At 37.5% G+C, this 22,974-nt stretch overlaps 3 protein-coding genes and 1 long non-coding RNA gene across 4 annotated transcripts; 1 reads left to right on the top strand and 3 right to left on the bottom strand.

The window, feature by feature from the left end:
* The first annotated feature begins 6,582 nt into the window (after nucleotides 1-6,582).
* LOC126591090 (taxadiene 5-alpha hydroxylase-like) lies at nucleotides 6,583-9,084 on the top strand. The gene is made up of 4 exons (XM_050256655.1): nucleotides 6,583-7,187; nucleotides 7,344-7,912; nucleotides 7,999-8,192; nucleotides 8,545-9,084. The coding sequence occupies exons 1-4, from the start codon at nucleotides 6,820-6,822 to the stop codon at nucleotides 8,848-8,850; spliced, it is 1,437 nt and encodes a 478-aa protein (XP_050112612.1). The 5' UTR covers nucleotides 6,583-6,819; the 3' UTR covers nucleotides 8,851-9,084.
* Nucleotides 9,085-10,280: 1,196 nt separating this feature from the next.
* Nucleotides 10,281-12,745, bottom strand: LOC126591315 (uncharacterized). Its single transcript, XM_050256966.1, has 3 exons — nucleotides 11,973-12,745; nucleotides 11,752-11,855; nucleotides 10,281-10,681 (listed from the first exon to the last, which is right to left on the bottom strand). Exons 1-3 carry the CDS (start codon nucleotides 12,714-12,716, stop codon nucleotides 10,402-10,404), a joined length of 1,128 nt encoding a protein of 375 aa, XP_050112923.1. The 5' UTR covers nucleotides 12,717-12,745; the 3' UTR covers nucleotides 10,281-10,401.
* A 2,650-nt stretch (nucleotides 12,746-15,395) lies between these two features.
* LOC126589315 (uncharacterized mitochondrial protein AtMg00810-like) lies at nucleotides 15,396-16,628 on the bottom strand. The gene has a single exon (XM_050254581.1). The coding sequence runs from the start codon at nucleotides 16,626-16,628 to the stop codon at nucleotides 15,396-15,398; it is 1,233 nt and encodes a 410-aa protein (XP_050110538.1).
* A 179-nt stretch (nucleotides 16,629-16,807) lies between these two features.
* LOC126588729 (uncharacterized) lies at nucleotides 16,808-18,934 on the bottom strand. The gene is made up of 3 exons (XR_007611576.1): nucleotides 18,589-18,934; nucleotides 17,688-18,508; nucleotides 16,808-17,007 (listed from the first exon to the last, which is right to left on the bottom strand). It is a non-coding gene; the product is annotated as an uncharacterized LOC126588729 (long non-coding RNA).
* Nucleotides 18,935-22,974: the final 4,040 nt, after the last annotated feature.

The raw sequence follows: 22,974 nt of genomic DNA, 5'->3' as shown, positions 1-22,974 counted from the left end.
AGAAAGATCAGCAAGAAACTGAGGCGGTGGCGGTTCAGATCCATCAACCATGTCGGTGAGCTTGTAGCGGCGGAAGATCGGTTCGAACAGAGAACGCCAAACAAGGTAATTATGACGTTTGAGTTTTGTTTGAATCATACTCCCAATGTTTTGGATCGTGATGGAGTTGATTGAAGCTTGAAAGGAGGAGTTAGGGTTCATTGGAGAAGGATTGAGATGTGGAGGCAGCGAAGAGGAAGGATCCGCGATCGCCGGAGAAGAAGGATTCGCAGCCACAGGAGAGGAAGAATTCGAAGAATTTGCCGCCATTGATGAACAAGATCGAAGATCTGCAGACGGAAGCTATGGTGTTTGGTAGGTAAGAAAATAAGCAAGAAAGTAGCAGAAAGATGATCGAAGTCGGTGGACTTAAGCGAGTGATACCATATTGAGAAATGATTTCATTACATTTATAATTAGTTACACTGAGGTATTTATATAAACTAGATTTACACAGGTAAAGAGAATAGTTACAGTGGTAACTATTTGTAACTATTCTAACAACTAACTAACTTGACTAACACTAATGTTTTACAATGGTAACTTGCTCTTCACATAGGACACATATGATGGAGGAGTGAGATATGATATATTATATACCCTAGCTTCACTACTGAAAGCAGTGTCGGACAACTTAGATGTATGCTATTTTATACAACTTCACTTTCGGGTGATGGACATGTTATTCAACTTCACCTACGGGTGATGGACATGTTATTCAGCTTCACTTTCGGGTGATGGATAGGTACTGCCTTCGGGCGACTATGATACGCCTAGTTGAGTACTTCATTGATGAGATTTACGGATTTGCCTTCGGGCGACGTTTTCAGCATTATTGAGCATGGTTTTACACATACATGTTTTACGAAGTTTTTGCGTGGTATGCTAGGATTTTTATAAAACCTATATGTAGTATTATATATGTTTTCAAAATAGGGGGTTAGTATGTTCAAAAATAAAATGTTTTCTTATTATTAGTATTATTATTATAAACTTTGGTTCACTCACATTTTCTATTTTGGCGCCGCCTCAAGAGTTAGGATCAAGGAACATGATTCTGGTGTCAGGACACTTCTGCATAGGTATTCTGGAGTATTCTCAGTATAGGTATCATTCCTTTGTTCGTATATTTTCCTAAAAATTCTTTCACATTATTCTTGCTTTGTTGTATACTCTGAACACAGTTCTGCATTGGTTTATATCTTTCTAATTACATGTTTTATCGGTATGCTTGTTTTTAAAATGGCTTCATCACCTTCGGGTGTCGACCAACACGTGCCTACTCTGGTATGTGGACACATCGAGATTAAGGCGTATCATAATAAATCCCACAAATAGTCTATATTTTTACCAAAAAAATGAGAACCTCTCTGAATAAAAGCTTTGTTACATTATAATATCAATAAACGACGTTCTTTATATATTAATAATTTATGTAAAACAATAATATCACGTAACGATATCATGAGTAAGAACAAAATTACTTGAATGAAATTCAGAAATAGAATAAGCCTTGCCCCCTTACTTAGTAAGCTCCGCCTAGTTACCGGAGTCAACAAGAACAAGATTCAAATAAAAAAAATGCAAGCTGGCTATGCATGGATGGAACTTGAGTGGACGAACCATTGTCCATGTGTAGGGGCCACACAAGGTTCAGTTTCTGCTCATTGGGTCCATTGGCTACCACTAAAGAGGATGACACCAAATGAAAGGAAAATACTTTGCCACAAATCGAGATTCTCTTTAGATCTCAACGTTTAGGGAAGGGTAAATATCCATTGGTTATGGGTAATCGCGGTTACCCATTCATTTAAATTAAACGGTTACGGTTATGGGTATAACCGTTTACTCGTGAAATTTAAATGGACGGTTATGGGTATTAACCACGGTTATAAACGGGTAACCGTTTACCCATTTATTTTATATATGTAAAACTAACACAAACCATGTTCTCGATCCAATAATACTTAGCGCCCAATAAATTAGCAATGAATTCATCGGTCATTCTCTCAATAACACTGCTACAGGAATGATGATTCTCATCATCAAGTAATTCGCCAAATTAATTTAAATTCCTTGTGGGTAACCATGAAATTGATAGAAATGTTTTGACAGAAATGTCTTCTAAACAATTTTTATAACCCAATAATACTTAGCAAATATTATATTTACCTTCATTGGTAACAGTTAAAAATATCGTCCGTAAACTATTATTTCAATTATTGGAATGGTATAAGGATTTAAAAAATTAAAATACGGAAATGTATGATGAATGTACCTATAACGGTGTTTAATTGTCAAAAAAAAAATTATGACAATTTTTTAAAATTTTCAAGTTGTTAAAAAGCATGTAGACGGGTGAAAAAAAGGTAATGGTGAAAAAAAAGATAAACGGGTTAAAAAAGGTAAATGAATAAACGGGTATTAAACGGTTACGGTTAAATGGGTATGCGGTTATGAGTATGGTTAACCGTTTATAAACGGTTATGAGTATAGGTATAACCGTTTATGCAATTACCCAACGGGTAAACGATTATGCGGGTATGAACATGAATGGTTATGGGTAAATAACCACGGTTACTCGCCCACCATAACCGTTGTCCATCCCTAGTTCAGAGTCAATGGAATCAGAGATTCGAGCTACTTACGCGAGGGAAAGAAAGACTCGAACTCTTAATTGTGTGTGGCGAATCAATGAGATGGACTAATGAATATTTAGGTTCATTGGACACAGGGATCTGGACATGATCTCAATTTACTTTGCCACACTGCATAGAATTATTGTGGTCATTCTTCATTACAAATAAATTACAATTAATACGAGCATAAATTTTTTTATGTGTTATAAATCCACCACTTGTTATAATATAGTTCGATGACATATCTCATCAACTTGTAGTTTAATTTATGGATGACATGTGTTTAAATATAATTAAGGAGTTCCTCTCATAAAAAAATATAATTGAGGAGTCGAGCAATATTTTTAAATAAAGTGGGGAAGACAATTTCTAATTGTTGTCACGTACCTTTCCAAGTGGGATAAAGCTTACAAGATATTGCAAACAGCTATGACATGTATGATTGTTGCCTAGGGGCTAGGAGATACAGATCAACAATGACCATTTCTATTTTCTATACGAATAATAAAAGGAAGTGATATTTACACGGCCATTTTAATTTCTCATGTATTCCTCTTTAATTATGTAATCAAATTAAATAAAGTAAACAAAATTAAAGGGCATGACTAAAATGGAATATGCATGGAACAAAAGATGTGTGTTTATCATTCTCCGTAAGTGCGCGCGTAATATAGTAAATTGAATGTTTTAGCTTAGTTTTTAGGGTAAATTACATAGTAGCCCCTCAGATTTGAGGTCTATTGCAATTTTATACAACATCTTTAAAACATTTCACTTTCATACCTCAAGTACTATTTTATTTCAATTTCATACAACCGTTACATTTTCCATCCATGGATCTGTTAAATGCTGATGTGGCAGCCACATGTATGCCATGTGGCTGCCAAATGTCAGCCACGTGGCAAATAAAATATTTTTTTTATTTTTTTTAAAAAACTTGTTATCCACTTTTTTTTTTTCTTTCTTCTTCTTCTCTTTCTCTTTCTTCTTCTTCTGGGTTCGGACCCTTTTTTTTTTTTTTCTTCTTCCCTATCTTCATCATCCCCCCCCCCCACCTCTGCACCCTACCCACCCTCCATCCCTCCCTCCCTCACAATCCCTTTCCACAACTAACACCCAGAAGAACTCACACCCATAAAAATGGCGCCCTCCTCCTCAGATCCCATAGAGCCGTCGCCTACCTCACCTTCCCCACCCCTTCTCCTTCGTTGACAGAACCCCAAAAAATCCAATCCAGGCTTCTACATTTTAGATACAAAAGTATACCATAAGATTTACAAAGATCAAAGCTTCAACATTTTAATCAAAATCTCATATGGGTTTGATCAGAATATACCCAAAAAAGTTTAAAAATTAAAAAATTCAAGGGAAAAAACAATAAATGTTGATTACAATGCACCCAAATTTCAGATTTGGTACAATGTTTTGATTAAATTCGGATGAAAGCAAAAAAAATACATGAGGAGGAGAACCAGATGAGTTGGAAAACTGAAGGTGTTGAAGACCAGTTAACTGGAGCCACCTTTCGTTGGACGAAGTCTCCAAGAAATTATCAGAGTATTGTCGCTGGTGGTGCACCCCCGCCGCACCAGATCTTTGCCCTTGTCTCCCAACTTCGTTCATCTCTCTCTCTCACTTTCACCCGATCCAAATCTCAATCGGACCCTTCCAATCAAAAACCCAGATTGGAACCTCAACCCATCTCGGACCATGTGATGGAATACGCAGTGGGAGAGCTGCTGTCGTTGTGCTTAGCGTCGGAGAAGAGCCAAAATGAGGCCATACCGGCGGGGGTTCTGACGTAGGTGAGGGAAACGAGGGCGCTGGCTGTGGGAAGAGACGGGGGCTCTGTGGGATCTGAGGAGAAGGGCGCCATTTTTATGGGTGTAAGTCCTAGGCGTCGGCTGTGGAGAGAAAAGGGAGGGGATGGAGGGAGGAAGGGTGGGTGGGGAGCAGGAGAGGGAAGTGAGTCTCGGGGAGGGAAGATGGGTTATGGGGAAATTTTTTTATAATTAATTATTTTTAAATGTATAAAAAATTATTTTTTTTGCCACGCGGCATAAATTTGGCAGCCACGTGGCACAACTGTGGCAGCTACGTCAGCATTTAACAGACTAATGGATGGAAAATCTAACGGATGTGTTATTTTGAAATAAAATGGTACTGGATGTATGAAAGTGAAATGTTTTAAAGTTGTTGTATGAGGTTGTAATTGACCTCAAACCTGAGGGGCTACTATGTAATTTACTCTAGTTTTTATATTGGCACTTCAAAAATGTCATACTCCTCATTTATAAAAGAATCGTTTTTGCTAAATCTTAATTCTAGTGTGGCATTGCCCCTTACTTAGAACTGCGACACATGTTTAAAAGTCTGACCATATTAGCATGTTGCAATTCTCATGGGTGGAGCTATAATTTTTTTTCTTGAGTGGGCTATATAGCTGAAAGCAGTACCACAAAATTAATATGTTCATTTTTTTACCTATATAAAATTATATAATAATCAACATGAAACAACTACAATGAAATATAAACTTTTCTCAAAATTGTAATCTAATCGACAAATTCAAGGACCATATAAATAATAAACCTACTAATTAAATCAAGAATAGTAAATAAAGAGATTAAGAATGTACCAAATGTGACATTCATTGGAAAATCTCCACGGAAGGTAAGGAAATTGCGGAGCTTGCGGTTTAATGGTTGATTAAAACAAAATCTTTTTCTTTTCTTAAGTAAGAATCACAATGGCTAGATTGCATATGGTAAATAGTCTTTTTTTTTTTGGTCAAACGATAGATTTGTTAGATTAGATGTTAAATTAGGCAACACGCTGTGGTGCGAAGACAACACTCTTCTCCACCACTGCAAAAGGATGGGAAATAGAGAGAGAACTCATTTTATTTTTAGCATAAAATGTATTATTTATTACCTATAATGCATAAGTATACATTAAATATTAATATGTATTAAAATTGAAAGAAATATATAGACTACATGCATTAACATAAGCAATTAAAGCATGAATTTATAAAAAAACCCTCCTGATTACAGCCCATCTAAACCTTGTGGGTGGCTCCGCCATTATCGATAAGGGGACAAATGCTACACCAGGATTAAGAAAGTTTGCACAAAGAACTCATTATGAAATCACAAGAGACACAAGTAGTACCCCTATTAGAAAATGTACATGAAGAAATACACAATAACATTTTAAGTGCCAATAACATGCATGTCTCTATCATGTTTGTTTACATATCCGTCAGCTGTGGAAAGAGTCTATTAATTGCTTAATTAGATACGTTAATTAATAAAAAACCATTGTGACGATCGATGCTGAAAATGAAAGGGTCTAGTGTTCATCGTTTACTTTTGTTATCCCAAACCATATGGCTCAATTATATGTATAATAATCCTTTTTTAATTATAAACTAATCACAATCTAACTGTATTTGGTAGTTAATTAAAAAGGTTCGAACAATGTTCACTCATATTTCTTGTTATGAGAGAATTAATTTTGAAAATGACTAGAAGTTTAGGATGTAAAACGGTGTGTTGAAGTGTGAGAATCGAACATAGAATTTCGAGTGTAAAATTTAAAACGTTAATTTATTATTGGTTGAGGTTCTCATCTTCATGATTTTTTTTTTAAAACAAAAAAATGCAAGTGATAAAAGTTTTAAAACTATGAGGATGTGAAGGTAAAAAAGTCTCACATCGGTGAAATGAGAAACTTTGCAAAGGCTTGCTAGTTGATTTTATGACGGAACCCCAACTTTCTCTATGTTATTAGAGCATATTGACTGACTGCTTATAAGATGTTGGACTACTACTCATATTACCAATAAATTTTATGGTGAAACTTTAACTTTCTTAAGAAACACATGCAAGTTTGTTGAAAAGTTAAAGAGATGACTGCTCTCAGATCAGGTCAGAGTTTTGAAGGCCCTTAGATTCAAAATGAAGGAAGAAGAATATGCAGCCATGCTTCTGTGCATGTTGCCGTTTACTCAATTTAGTTAATAATCCATTATAATATTTCCATCACTTTCAATTGGTTTGTTTGTAGCAGCCGGCCATGGTTGAGCATATATTCATTTAGTTCAATGTCTCTCTGATCATAGCATTCTTCCACAAACATGGCAGCTTTCATTGCAGTAATTGTAATAACTTTGTTCATCGCTTTTTTCCTTTCAAAATTTCTGTTTAAGGATCAGACCAAAAACCTGCCAGGAGGGTCTTTAGGGTTTCCCTTAATCGGAGAGACGTTCAGCTTTCTTCAAGCACAGAAACAAGATCAAGGACCCGAATGGCTCGAAGAGAGAACATCAAAGCATGGACCAATGTTCAAAACCTCCTTGATGGGTTCCCCCACTGTGGTGGTTGTTGGTCAAGCGGGTAACAAGTTCGTCCTTGGTGCTGAGGATGATGTCCTTGCCGCCAAGCAACCTGTCACCCTGGTAGCCATTTCTGGAAAGCAAAATATATTTGAACTTACAGGCTCAAGGTACTTAATAAGCCCTCGTCTTATGTTTTCGGGAGATTTTTCTCTTTATCTAAAAGTCAAACACTTTATATTTTAAGATTTACAGTCTGATAACAAATGCATGTCACGAATTTGGTCCAATAGGATGACGAATAATTAATATCGTGCGTATTGCAGGTACAGATTGGTAAAGGGAGCAATGGTGAGCTTCTTAAAGCCAGAAAGTCTACAGAACTATATTAAACGAATGGATGGACTGATCAAGACCATGTTACTAAAAGAAACCGAAAACAAGGACACCATAAAAGTTGTGGTCACCATGAAGAAATTTACATTCACCATAGCATCCAGCATCCTTTTCGGCATCGATGATGAGCGCACCAGGGAGGTTTTGTTTGATGATTTTTCTTTAGCATTCAAAGCAGTTTGGTCTCTTCCTGTTAACTTCCCTGGCACTGTTTACTGGAAAGGCCTAAGAGCCCGGTCAAGGATTGCTAACCAGATTTTGCCAATACTTGAGCAAAGAAGGGAGGCGTTTTCAAAAGGAAAATTAAGCCCTACAAGCGATGTTTTCTCATCATTGCTAGCATTAAGAGATGAAAATGAAGAACCTGTTTCAGATGATTTGATCGTGGATAATTATGTCACATTGATGGTAGCTAGTCACGACACTTCAGCCATTCTTCTGAGCCTGATGATATGGAAGCTGTCCAAAGACTCTGAGATATACAACAAAGTTTTAGAGGGTATAATATTGCATTAGGTAAATCTCCTTTTTGATCATCCCAAATTTCTCACTAAATTTGTATGCCTGTATTTTCTTTGCTTGTAGAACAAATGGACATTATAGGGAAGAGGGAGGAGGGAGCAGAAAATAGGCTGACTTGGGCTGAGATACAAAAGATGAAATACACATGGAGAGTTGCACAAGAGTTGATGAGGATTATCCCTCCTGTGTTTGGCAGCTTTAGAAAAGCACTTAAAGACATTGAATATGGTGGCTATGATATCCCCAAGGGATGGCAGGTAACAACATTTTATTTATATCATCATCTTCAAATATCATATCAACAACCTAGAACTAAACTATTTGTTAGGACTTTTTTACTTGGGGTGTCTAGTGCACGAGAGATTCTATCTTGTAATCAGTGACACCATTTGGCAACTATCTAATAGATGACAAATGATGTACATGACAATCATCTATGTCACTGGTTATGTACACCGGGACAATATATTAGTTTCAAGATAGTTTGTCTCTCCTAGAGTGCACCCAAGCCACTCCTAGTTTGTGCCTAGTTTTCGGACTAGCACTTTTAAAGAAGGTCGAGTTCAACTCTTGAGAATGAGAATTAACATGTGAATTTTGGTTTTGCAGGTGTTTTGGGTGGCCCATGGAACTCATATGAACAAAGAGATATTTGACAAGCCTACAGAGTTTGATCCATCAAGGTTTGAGAACCCATCAAAACCAATCCCTCCCTATGCTTATATTCCATTTGGAGGAGGCCTCCACACTTGCATAGGGAATGAGTTTGCAAGAGTAGAAGTGCTCACTATCATCCACAACTTGGTGACAATGTATGAGTGGTCTTCGGTGTACCCTGATGAAGCTATCACCAGGCAACCAATGCCATATCCATCCATGGGTCTCCCAATCAAGATCAAACCAAGGAAGCCTTAATTACTACACAAGGCTTTGTTTATATGCCTTGCAAAGAATTGATCATTTGTATCTGCATCTCATGGCTTTATTAAGATTTTCCATCATGAAAATTGGTTGTGACTATATACTTATTAGTCATAAGGGCTTGTAACTAAATCTTTTAGTCATGAAGAGTGATTGAAACTAAAAGATGTTGTGACTAAAAGTCAGGATTTGGTTTAATTTTCTATTAACAAGTTGTGACTAAACATTTTAGTCGGTCAATGTTTATTTTTTGTGGCTAAATCAACTAGTCACGAGGTTTTCAGTCACAATCCAATTACAGAGTTTTTTTGTGACTAAATATTTTAGTCACAACGTTTTGTACTTTCGATCACGACTTTCGTTATGACTGAAAGACTTTTTTTTTTATATATAGTGACTTGTTACAATCCACAATTTGGTGAAAATGTTTTAAGTGGTCAAAGTTGCACCTTGAGGAACCGATAAATCGTAACCTAACCCAGCGCCATATCCATCCATGGGTCTCCCAATCAAGATCAAATCAAGAAAGCTTTAATTAGTGCAATGCTTGTTTATGCCTCATGCTTTGTGTTTGATAATATTCGTTTGTCCTTCAAAAGAAAATCTTGTATGAATTCATGAAATTATTAATGCATTATAAAATAAAGTTGGGTTAACCTAACTCTTTTCCTTGATATATCTTACTTTATTCCCTCAATTTTTACGGATTACTATAGCCTTATTTGCTCAATCCTGTTCACATCCGGATTAGGGTTTGTAATGTGGACTTATAGTCCAAATGGTAAGAACATTTACCTCTGCATCTAAGGTCATTTTCAAATTCCCTTCCACCCCAATTCTTCTATTGTTTGGCCCAAAAAAAAAAAAAGTGTTACCCGCAACGTCTTTTTTTAGTTGAATCATTTTAATTTTAATTTCTATTCATTTCATCCTTCTTTTTGTAATGATTTATCCGTAAATATTTTTTAGTTATGCGTTTGAGAGAATTGAACTTCAAACATCTCTTAATTTGTTTGTAATGATTACCTACTCTTCCTTACCAGATGTGCTAACTCAGGACTTTCATTTTATCTTTTGATTGCTAATCTCATAGCATATCTCATGCCTCATATATTACAAGCTTTCGTTTCTTCAAGTTGTCTGCCTCCAGGGATTTTAAAGCCCACATTTCCCAGCCTAGCAAAGTCTAGGCTATGGAATTAGAGGTGAAAAATCAATCATTTAGATTGTTAATGGACAACCATTTAGTTTGATTTTACCTTAAACCATCATCGTCACTACCAATTTTTCCTTTAATATTATGGTGATTTCAAATTAAACGGATTTTAACAGGTACCCATTAACAACACAATAGGTTGATTTGCCACCTCTATATGTAATATATGATATCTATAAAATGTTAACACAAAATGAAGATACATATATATATATATAATGATGAATTAATTAAGAAAAATCCAACCACTGGAAGAATAATGTTTGGGAAATAATTCAGTGACCATAAGAAAACTGAGAATGTTGGATAAATTGTGGTCTCCAAACTCTCTAGAGTGGAAGGTGGTGGCGATGACTTGGTGAATATGGGGAATATGATGAACTATTCATGACAAAAGAATTTGGGCCACTAGCATGGCCTCTGTTTGGGGTCCTCGGAGTCATCGGCGTCACTGGGCTTTTTGATATTGGCGATGTCATCGAGCTCCGGCCATAGCCTCCGTTGCCGGTACTTCTTCTCGGCCCTTTCTCAGCCCACTTGAGCTCTGCTTGCTTCACCCTGGAAGGGTACCTTGACCAACACCTAAACTTCCCTGCTCTTTGTATGTACCTATAAGCCAATTTACTTGTGTCATAAAATAAATAATGAGACAAAAATATTGTTTTATCCAAACATCTTGTTGTGGAGTTTCTTTCTTCTTGTATTAGGCCACTGTCCGTTTGTGAAGTACCAAGTATGAAGAACCAAGTGATGAAATTGATTCCACCATAAAATCAATTGGCTATATGGAGAGTAGCTCAAGACCATATAAGCACATAACAAATCTTGTCCCTCACCAATGTGGGACAACTCTCAACACCAAGGACAGCAACGCTACGATACATTTTATATGTTGTAATTTATATGTTACTATCGGCCCCGTCGGTTAGAACAACCTCATTGCCGGCCCTTGTTTATTTTTCAGTTTTCTTGTTTGTTTTTTAGTTGTGTAGCTTGCTTGTAATTTATCGTTACATGTATGACAATTGATGTATTAAAAAATTCAACATTATAATGGTTTTCATCGTTTTTCTTGAGCATATATTAGTCTATTACCATTTTTTCTAGTGTTTGACACCATATCGTCCAATCTATGGTTTAGGAGTGGAAAACAATCCATGAAAATGGTATATTATTCTTTGTGATATTTTTTTTTATTAATGGGAGTGAGATAGAGGACTCAGATTAATTGAGACGCATTTCAACACTGAAAGCGAAAGTACCACTAACTACATAATAATTAGTAAATTTAGGGCAGTGTTTAAGCACTTAAGAGCTCGGTCTCATAATGTTATTTACATAATTAATTAATAACATTTTCACCACAAACCTAACCATGTAGTAGGTCATTTTCTATAAAAACTTTCCACATGCCAAAAACTTAAAAAGAACTGTTATTGATACTTTATAATCATCATAAAGTACAATTTCGCTAATCTATTTCTTTATAGAATAAATAAATGATTATCTTCATAGAATGCCAATAACGGTTAAAATAAGAAAATTTAATCATTTTAAAGTTACTCGTAGGTAATAATCGTGTTGAGCTCATGACTTGAATCTAAATATCTAGTAATTGTATGTGATAGGAATTCAACTAAGTAGAAAAAAACTTAAATCATAGTTTAACTTGACCATACCTTTGGCTGAATCTCCTCCCTAAACACTCGATGCATTTTCTACCTTCTGTCATTTCTCCCATCCCTACAATCACGCATTGTCTACAATACACTCTTCCACATACCTGCACACAAAATTAAATTACTACCATCTGATCCATCGCCATTTCCATACATGTGTTCTATATTTTATCAGATAAACCAAGCATTAGATATTGTAAATTTGTACAAATAACACGTACCAGGCAACGGTGGCGGAAAATATAGATGTAGGTACTGCAAAGGGTGCAGATATTAGAGTGGGGAATCCCAGGCCTTCTTATTCCTCCTCTCTCTTTCTGGTACATGGAAGCCATGCTCACACCGCTCACACCACTCACATCATGATCAAAAGCCCCCAAGCTAGTCTCCAATCCATGCTTCATACCTGAATTACACGTGGGACCAGGACTATTCAGACTCATATGATGACCATTATTAACTGCATGGCCATCATGACCATGTTGCATCCCATGATGCATCTGATGGTTATGATGATGGTCGCCACCACCCATATATTGACCGTGACCTCCATGACCATGCTGCATGTCATGGTTGACTTCACGTTGATGACCATGATGACTATTCATATGATGATCAATATGCTGATGATTATAATCATTGTTACTACCAATGTCATATGGACCGACAGGGACATTGTTTTCGTTGTTGTGGTGGTTATCTCTGGATGCTTGCAAGGCACGGTTGAAGTCAAGGCTGGGGAGTTTGGTCAAAGGAGAGGGGGAGGATGCTTGTGCGGTGGATTTGAGTTGAGAAATTGGATTCAATAATAATGGAGTAGGTTTTTTTTTCTTTTCTGATGTAACTTGGTGTAGTTTGAGCTCTGCAAAGTCCTGGAAAGTTAGGTTAACTGACTCATCTGGGATGCCTTGGTACATGTCTTCAAGCTCCATTCTTGCCTTGCTTAATGTTGCCTTGTCCCCCATCTCTACAGTTTTTTAGAGAGAGAGAGAGAGAGATGTTTAGGTTCCAAATGTTTAAGAGTGAATTAGTGGTTGGAATTAAGATGGGAGATTAAGTTGGTTTAATAGGTTCCAATGAGAACGAAGACGGTAATAAAAGGACAAGCTGAAGGGCCGGTCGTGGACATTGAACATAATTTTTTTCTCCCATATTGAAACAAGGTAGGTATTAAGGATTGTGATGTGTATTACAAAACCCCCCATAAAAATGGGTTGAATTGGCCCTCAACTTTGACGCATATAAATTACTAATTATTCCCCATGCTACACTATTTAACTGGTTTGAATGTTAAGCTGGATTAGATCAGTTGGCAAGAGAAAGCGCGTTCGTCCGGTTGCATTTAAGTGCAAATCATTCCCATAAATTAGAGTAGTTTAGAATGCGTGTATACGTATAAAATCTGTCTAAAAAAGCCTATGAATGTTGCAAAGTGAATGGTTATTTTGTAAGGAGAACTAATGAAAAAAATTTGAAAATTTTGAGTTTTAACGATAAGGACAAAATAAAAGGTAAAGTGAATGATAACATGATTGACTTTTTAGTGTAAAAATGTGGTTTTTCGTTAAAGTAAACAGTATCAGGAGTTTTTTTGTTAAAATTCTCTATTTTGTATAAGGTTGGGATTAAAACAAAGCAAATTAGCAGACAAAAACTTATTGTCATTTCATGACTTAGCTAATAAAAACAAACCAATATTGACCCTCGTAGTGCGATGGTTTCTTCCTCGATTTTAAATAAAGACTTCTTTTGTGTTTGAATCAAAGAAAATCTGATACATCGTGAATAATTTAGGTTTAAATTTGATTCTTAAACCTTTAGTTTATGAACTGCATCCCATGTTTCTATTATTTGAAGAAAAAACTAAATAAATAAACAATAAAATTGGATATAAATCAACATGGATAACGGATATGATCAACCCGGCCAAGAAAAAAATAACTAATCCGTGGCCGGCCAATATTGTTTTTGTTTTTCACCTACTACAGCCAGTAATAAAATGTGTGCTGGTATCAAAACATTGGTCTTCACTCTCTTTTTTTTGTTTGAAAAGCGGGGCTAAAAGCAAGAGTCCAAACAAACTTACTGAATAAGAAGGAAGAGTATCAAAATAAAAATTACCTAAATCTAAATCAAAACTATAGGTCGCTAAACTGTCTGCCACAAAATTCTTCTGTCTGTAGACATGCTGAAGTTTGCATTGCCAAAATCTTGAAAGCAATTCTCGACAGACCAAAACAAGGGGACCTTACAACACTAAATGAACTGTGACTACAAAGCTTGATTCCACCAGTAATTTATCAATTCGTATTCTTCATGCCAATTGTAAGCCTTCACTCTTTGCTTAATGAATTTTAACGCCTAGTTGATGAAACAAAAATGGCCGTTTAATATTGTCGTTGGACAAATAAACTATGATTTATTGCATTTTGTATCTGTTTGGATTCAAAGATGGAGCAGCATTTTAAAAGAGAAAATTAAACATGAGTATGAATGAGCAAACAGAAAAAAGAGAAGCACTTGTGAATTTCACTGAAAATTTGTAATATTTATCAAGATTAACGTAATAGTTTAGGAAAAGAAAAATTTTGACAGGGGACACTTGTATAGGGCTTGGCAGACACATTTTTTCACCTTCAGCATATCTTTTCTTATAACACTCATTTTTAATTTTCAGGGATTGAATCTAACCATATGAACACTAAAAGATGAATATGAATATAAAAGTTTAAATAATGCAGCAAACGCAAGATTAAATAATTATCGATGTCATCGAAATCACTAAAACAATGAAAACTATGAAGTCTTACCTCATGTGAAGCTCCTGAAACATCGATTTCATGTTCCATTCGTCAAAAATAATTTTTCTTAATCAACATGTTTGATAGTTGAGAAGATAAATAATATGCTAAAAGTGATTTGGGGTGTATTTATAAATCTTTATTTTTTTAAAACCTAATAAGGTCAAAATTGTCATTACATGGTAGAGTAAATAAGTCATTTAATATTATATTTTAATATGGGGTGCATTCAACATTTTGTAGGATGTTAATATAAAATCCCTAACTAAAAATACACAAGAATATTAAAAAAGTGAGAAATAGTGCGCATAAATTATGTTATTTTTCACAAATTTAGATTTGGCGTAGGAGGATCAAAACGTATCCGAAAAACCGGGGGAATGGGATACAAAAAGTAGGAGAGGCACACAAACTAGTTAACCGTATCGGCCATATTGTTAATTTGGAATGAAAGGGAAGAGTAATGCTTCCTAGCACGGGACATAAAAATACTTCGTCATGACCACCTAGCTCGGATTTTCTTGTTTGCTTCGTTCTTTCCTTTCTCATTCATAACAATGGCATGTTCAGCCATTGAAACATTCAGAAAAGCTTAAATGCAAGAAACTATGGAAATCGCAGAAGAAAAGAGAAGAAGAGAGAACGAGACAGAAAAGTGACTTGCAAAAGAAGTTGTTGTATTAACTGAACAAAAACTAAACAATTACACCCTTATCCAGCCTTATATAGCAGCTGTCCAAACTTAATGACTAAGTAATCTAATATCCTTCATTTAGCTGATGTGTATAGATACATAAGAAAAGACTCAAATACCCCATACATTGTTAATACTCCCCCTCAATCTCAGCTGGGATATCCCAGTCGGAGATTGGAACAATGATGAACAAACAGAGGACTATGTAATCCTTTAGTTAAGACATCTGCAATCTGAGCCTCAGTGGGAATATACTGTACCTGCAGATCACCTTTTTGCACCCGTTCACGAACAAAATGAAAATCAGTATCTAAGTGTTTAATCCTAGTATGAAAAACTGGATTAGAACACAATGCCAATGTAGACAGATTATCACAATGTACCAATGGTACTGAAGGAAGAAACATATGGAGATCCTTAAGAACTAATCGGATCCAAGCCACATCCGCTGCTGCATTAGCTAAGGCTTTATATTCAGCCTCCGTTGAGCTTCGAGAAACACTGCCTTGTTTCTTAGACTGCCAGGACACAGGATTTGAGCCCAGAAAAACAATGTAACCAGTAGTCGACCTCCTTGTATTTATATCTGCTGCCCAATCAGCATCACTATAAGCCAATAAATCCATATTGGCTTGAGCAGAGTAAGTTAATCCACATTGCCATGTACCCTTCAAATACCGGAGGATTCTTTTAACGAGACAGAAATGAGCTTCAGTTGGAGTTGTCATGAATTGGCAAGCATAGTTGACCGCATATGCAATATCAGGGCGTGTAAAGGTGAGATATTGCAATGCACCAACTAAACTTCTGTAAACTGTAGGATCAGCTAATGGTTCTCCTTCATCTTTGAGCAATTGAGTATGAGGTTTACTTGGAGTGGAACAAGGTCTGCAATTTATCATGCCGGCCTTATGGAGTAGATCAGTCACATACTTGGATTGATTAATGAATATATCACCATTATCTTTGTACGTGATTTGAAGTCCCAAAAAATAAGTAAGCTTGCCCATGTCCTTCATATCAAAAGCACTACTCAATTCAGCAATCACTTGTTGAATAAGGAAAGATGAAGAACCTGTGATGATGATATCATCCACATATAACAACAAGATCACTACATCATTCCCACACACTTTCACAAACAAACTAGGATCTGAATGAGATGACTGAAAGTCTAAAGAAGGTAAATAACTTGTAAACTTGGCATTCCATGCCCTTGGAGCCTGTTTAAGACCATATAAGGACTTGAGAAGCTTGCACACATGATTAGGATGCTGAGGATCTTGAAAACCCTGAGGTTGTTTCATAAAAACTTCTTCTTGTAATTCACCATGAAGAAAAGCGTTCTTGACATCCAACTGCCGCAATTCCCATCCTTGCATAGCAGCAAGAGACAAAACCAGCCTCACTGTTGTATGTCTTACTACCGGACTAAAAGTCTCATCATAGTCTGACACGCCCCGATCCCGATGTCCTAGGGACAAAGGGATGGTCACGTGCTGGCCGACACCCGAAGGGTGACGAAAGCCATTTATTGAGTGCAAATGCTGACAACAAGGGATAGATAAGACTTATAAATATAAGAGAATAAAGAATATGTATTTAAGGAACGTGTTCAGAGCACACATCTAATCGAGAATATTAGAAGAATTAACATAAACAAATTGAATGAACACATAATGGGGTCCTACACCTAGAGGACTCGAAGATACCGATGCGGAAGTGTCTGGATGCCGGGATTGTACGCCTCGATTCTAAGTCCTGAAGGGGGCGCAAAACAAACATGAGTGGACCAATTTGATATATATATAATAAAACAATTATCAACGTACTAACCCTCAGGTTTTATGAAAACACATATATAATGTTAAACATAGGTTTTCCAAAACCTAGCATGCTGTGCAATATCTCAAATTCATAACTTGTATAAGTAATAAACACTAGTGAATTGTCCGATAACCTGCAGGCCCCATGCCAGCTCCCCGTCTCTGAGCGGACAGTCAGAGGAATATACACTACAGGCCCCATGCCGGCTCCCTGTCCCTGTGCTAAATAGCCAGAGGAAACACACTCCAGGCCCTATGCCAACACCAAACCGTCGCCCGGGACGGACCGGAATCTATCCCTACGTCCCGTAGCGGAAATGACCACTAGGTAAGTACGAAACCATTGAACATATATATACTGAAAAACAACTTCGTAGTATAAAGTCATCCATCATCTATACTACAAAGAGGTGTTCTAAATATGTTCTAAATATCATATCGTCATCCATCGGATATTCTATAAGAACATGGGTTATAGGAAAAATAGTAATAATTCAATCTAGCCTCAGTAAGCATACTATCTCATAAAGTATTTCATAAAACATAAGTATTAAATCATGATTTTCATGTATGCATTTCTATTGTTAAAACATGCTTTTGAAGGGGTCCACTCACAAATACTTAGCCGCCGAAGAGCCACGCAAACTAGCAATCATGGAAACGTCACAAATATTGCCCCTAAGCACATAAAGGGTACAATTAATAAAACTATATAATAGCAATTGAATTTGGGAAAACGGACGTTGGAAACGGATTCGGAACGTCGAATTTAGCCTAGGAGAGGTCTTGGACGAAACCCCAAAAAGTCAACTCAAAAAGTCAACGTTGATCGTTGACCGATCAAAGTCAAAGTCAACTCTGACCGTTGACCGTTGACCAGGTCAACAGTCAACTGGTCAGAGGTCAAAGTCAATTGGGCTTTGAATTGGGTTGGGCTGAAAAGGGCTGAAAAGGGTTTTGAGGAAAAGGGCTTTCAGCCCCTTAACAGAAAATGGCCCAAAGGGCCCTAAATTCCTAAAACAGAAAATAAAATAAACAAAAACCTTAAAAGGTTTTTGGGTTGGGTCATGGGCCACAGACCCTAAACATAAACGGCCCGATGGCCTTTGGTCTTAACAAAATAATTAAATGAAAACAAATAAAAGGAAATGGGTTGGATTGGGCTGGCCTCACCACACGGGCCTAAGGCCCTCTTGCTACAGGAACCGGCCTGGGAGGCCTGGCCTCGCCGGAGCACCACCACCGGAGCTTCACAACTCCGGCCGACTTCCACACACAACCCTAGACTTCGATCTAGGTACCAAAACGAAGAGCAAGACGAGGGGAGTATTTCTATACCTTCATTTCGTCGTGGAATGGCCGGAGATGGCCGGAAAAACCCCCGAGGTTGCCGGAGTTGGGTGTGCTTACACCCGGCTTCGATTTCGTCCCATAACCTCCAAAAATCACGAATTAACTCCAATTAAACCTCAATCTCGCAAGAATCAAGGACAAAAAGAGAGAATTAGGGGCTTACCTAACCGGAAAATACAAAAATCCGCCGGAGTTCCTTTCCGGGTTTTTCGCCGAGTTCACAGAAACGAGAGGGAGAGAGAGCAGGACGAGATGATGAAGGGTGATGGGCTTCCTCGCGCGGGGAGATGGGTGCGTGCGTGTGTGCACGGTGCAGAGAAGAGGGAGAGAAGTGAGAGATGAGAGAGAGCCGAGAGGGAGAGACATGAAGAAAGAAAAGAAAAACAGAAAAGAAGAAGAAAGAAGGGAGTTCACGGGGGAAAAGAGAGAAGAAAGAGAAATTGTTTGGGGGGGCTGCCACGTGGCAGATTTAGAAGGAAAAAGGATCCAATGCTTTGGATCCTGATTTGGTAGACAAAAAGGATGAAATAGATATATTTAAAACATTTAGGGGTAATTACAAACATAAATCTTTATAATTAGGGGGCGGGTGTTACATAGTCCAATCCTTGTTCCTGACTATAACCCTGAGCAACTAAACGTGCCTTATATCTGGACACTTTGCCATCTTGATCCTTCTTGATCTTGTACACCCATTTGCTCCCTATGACATTTCTGTCAACCGGAGGTGGTACGAGCTCCCAAGTACCTTGTTTTTGTAAAGACACAAATTCTTCCTTCATAGCATTCCTCCAATCCTCAGAAAGAACAGCTTGTTTATAATGAGAAGGTTCTAGTGAATCATGAATGTTAAGAATCGCAGTGAATCCACAAAACATCACATCATTATCAACAGAAGTATTTGAGGCAGAAGCATAATAAGCAGAGTAGTCTTTTCGCTGCAGGACTCCACTTTTTAAACGTGTAACCATATTATGCTCAGAAGAAGTATGTATAACAGGAGATGAAGATACCTGATTTTGGTCAAGATCAAGGACAGGCAACACTTGAGAGGAAGAAGGAGAGGGATGTAGTGTAGTAGCTTGTATATCTGATGAAGAATGCAGAACTGGACTTGAAGAGAGACTGGAAGATTGAGATGCCATAGAATGCATATCCACAGATTGATCATTTCCACCAATTTCTTCTCTTGTTGGGGTAGAGGAATTAGGAACCACAATATATCTCATTCTTGGTAACTCTTGCTGTGAGGAAACAACCGGTGAAGAAATATGGACAGAAGAATGAGACTTCTTAAAAGGAAACACATTCTCATCATGGATGACATGCCTTGATAACAATAACCTTTGTGTATTCCGATTATAGCACAACACTCCCTTATATCCAATAGAGTAGCCCAAAAACACACATTCATCACTTCGAGCTTGTAACTTATTGACATTATAAGGTCTTAAGTAGGGATAGACTGCAGTACCAAAAATCTTTAAGGAACTCAGAGATGGTGATTGGGCAAACAATTTAACATAGGGAGACACCATTTCTAAGTTTTGGCAAGGCATTCTATTAATCAAAAACACTGCATGACTACAAGCATGAAACCAAAACTGTTGAGGTAACCCTGCAGCACTCAATAATGTCACAGTAGTCTCAATAATATGCCTGTGTTTCCATTCTGCCAACCCATTCTGTTGAGGGGTATAAGGACAAGAGACAAGATGTAATATCCCATTTGTATCCAGAAATTGTTTAAACAACCTACTCATATACTCTCCTCCGCCATCAGATTGCAGTGTTTTAATATTGCATTTGAAATGATTTATAACAAATGCATGAAACTTAACAAACACAGAATAGACATCAGATTTATTAACAAGAGGAAAGATCCAAGTGAACCTTGTGCATTCATCTACAAAGATTACATAATATCTGTAACCTTCAAGAGATACAGTGGGTGAAGGTCCCCATACATCAGTATGCACTTTCTCAAAAGGAACACTAGACTTATTACAGTGAGAATGAAATGGTTGTCTAGTCATCTTACCCCTAATACAAGCTGAACATAACTGTGGACTATTATCTAAAGAGACAGATATCTGAGACTCCTTCAACATTTTCAACTGAACTTCATTAGTAGGATGCCCAAGTCGTTGATGCCAAATTGAAGTCGTCACAAGTTGTCCCAAAAGAGCTTGAGGTGTATTATTTACTAGCTGAGAATAGTTGAAAAACTGCTGCTGAGGAATGTAATACAAGCCACTACTACTACTCCTTCCTCTCAGTAGAACTTTCTTTGTTGCCTTGTCCTGCACCCAGAAACCAAATTCATCAAGTATAACATAGCAGTGATTATCTTTGCATAGTCTATACACAGATAATAAACTAGCTGCTAATTGAGGAACATGTAAAACCATTTGAAGGGTTAAAGGTTTGGAAGAAGTTAAAAGAGAACCCGAACCAGTATTGGCTACAGGTAAACCTTCTTCATTGCCCACTGTGATCCTGTCAGTGCCTTCAAAAGGAGTAATAAGTGTCAAATGATCCAGATCAGCTGTCATATGGTGTGTAGCCCCTGTGTCGAGCACCCAATTTTGTTGAGAAGAAGAATGAAGGTTTGGATGAGCTTGTGCAGTGAAAGCATTGAAAGAAGAAGGAGGTTGAGCACCTTGATATGCATAATTTCCTCGATGATAACAATTGAGAGCAGAATGACCTTTCTTCCCACAGATTTGACACTCCAGAATTGGAGGAGCAGAGCTTGAGCTGGCATCATACCTTGAATAGCAATTAGTAGCGGTGTGGCCTCTTTTATGACATATTTGACATTCAGGAATCAATGTTGGCTTAAAACCACTATTTCCATTCCAATTCTGCCAATTTGAACCTCCTTTAGAACTACCAGAAAAACCATTACTGTTTGATCCTCCAGGAAAACCATTGCTGTTTGATCCTCCAGAAAAACCATTACTGTTTGATCCTCCAGGAAAACCATTGGAATTGCCTGAGAATCTGCCATTATTATTCCCATTGTATCTGGACCTATTGTTAAATCTTCCATTGTTTCCACCATTATGCTGATATCCTCTATGATTCTGAAAATTCCCATTTCCTTGTTGATGAAAATGAGGCAGAGAAGCCTGAGAAACTATGCCACCAGTGGGTCTGTGAGCAGTACTTTGAGAAGAATTAGTAGCTTCAGTGACAAAACCATAGCCACCAGAGAAGTACTGAGAAGCTCCTTGATCTTGTGAGGAATGAGCATTAGAAGATTCTCCTTGACAATACATGGCTGACATAGGAAAATGCAAAGTAGACTGCGAATCATCAGCTGTTCTCTCAGCAGCCAACAATTGTGCTCGGAATTATTTTAAAGAAATAGGAGTTTCACGAGCCACAATCACAGTACGAATCATATTAAACTCAGCCGGTAAACCCGCAAGAGCAGCAACAATAAGGTCATTCTCAGACACTACTTCACCTGCCGCTAGTAGCTGATCTTTAAGAGCCTTAAGCCTCAACATATATTTTTCAACACTATCAGACCCTTTCTTGATAGTCAACAATTCAGTTTTGAGATGATTCACCCGTGCTCTGGAAACAGTAGCATATCTGTCCTGCAAATTCATCCAAGCTTCATGTGCAGTTTTACAACCGACAACATATTCCACAGCCTCATCACCTAATGTAGCAAGAAGAAGACTAACAAGAGCGCGGTCTTGTTTAATCCATTCCTTGTAAGCTGCTGTAATCTCAGTAGTGATACCATTAGCTTCAGTGAACACAAACTTCGGTGGACAAACCGATGTGCCATCAAAGTGATCAAACAAATCATATCCCTCAAGCACCGATCGAAATTGAAAAGACCACTTGACAAAATTATCATCTTGCAGCCGAATGGTGAACATACCAAGAAGACTTTCCACTTTGAGTGTATTCATATCGAGACGTCAACAAGAACCAAGAAAGGAAACAAACAGGAGCAAATCACAATAGGCTTCGTGCCGATCAGCAATTCAGAAAGAAGCAAGGCTTCGTGCCCAAACAATCAGCAAGTCAGAAAGAATCAAGGCTTCGTGCCCAAACAATCAGCAATGGCAAAAAGAATTTTAGAAAGAATCAAGGCTTCGTGCCCAAACAATCAGCAATTTAGAAGAAATCAAGGCTTCGTGCCCAAACTGTAAGGAGCTTCGTGCTCAAAAACACATCAAGTAAGCAAACCACAATAGGCTTCATGCCCTAACATGTATCACATCAACAAATCGTAGATCCATAGCCATACCATGAAATTAAACACAAAGGCCAGAAAATATGGACCAGAAAACACCAAAATCAAGTGGATATAACCTGAGTCAGCACCGACGAACCGAAACCAAAACTCCGTCGACAAAAGCAGAAACCACCGCCTCGCAGATTCGGCGGGAAAAAAAAAACTCCAAAGCTTGATGAGCCCGTCAGGATCCTCTTCACATATTCACCAAACCTAAGCTCTTGATACCATCATAACAATGGCATGTTCAGCCATTGAAACATTCAGAAAAGCTTAAATGCAAGA

The sequence above is a fragment of the Malus sylvestris genome, chromosome 11 (genome assembly GCF_916048215.2).
Source record: "Malus sylvestris chromosome 11, drMalSylv7.2, whole genome shotgun sequence".
NCBI lineage: Eukaryota > Viridiplantae > Streptophyta > Magnoliopsida > Rosales > Rosaceae > Malus > Malus sylvestris.
The sequence above is the reverse complement of the archived record's forward strand: the minus strand, read 5'-3'. Positions and strand labels throughout refer to the sequence as shown.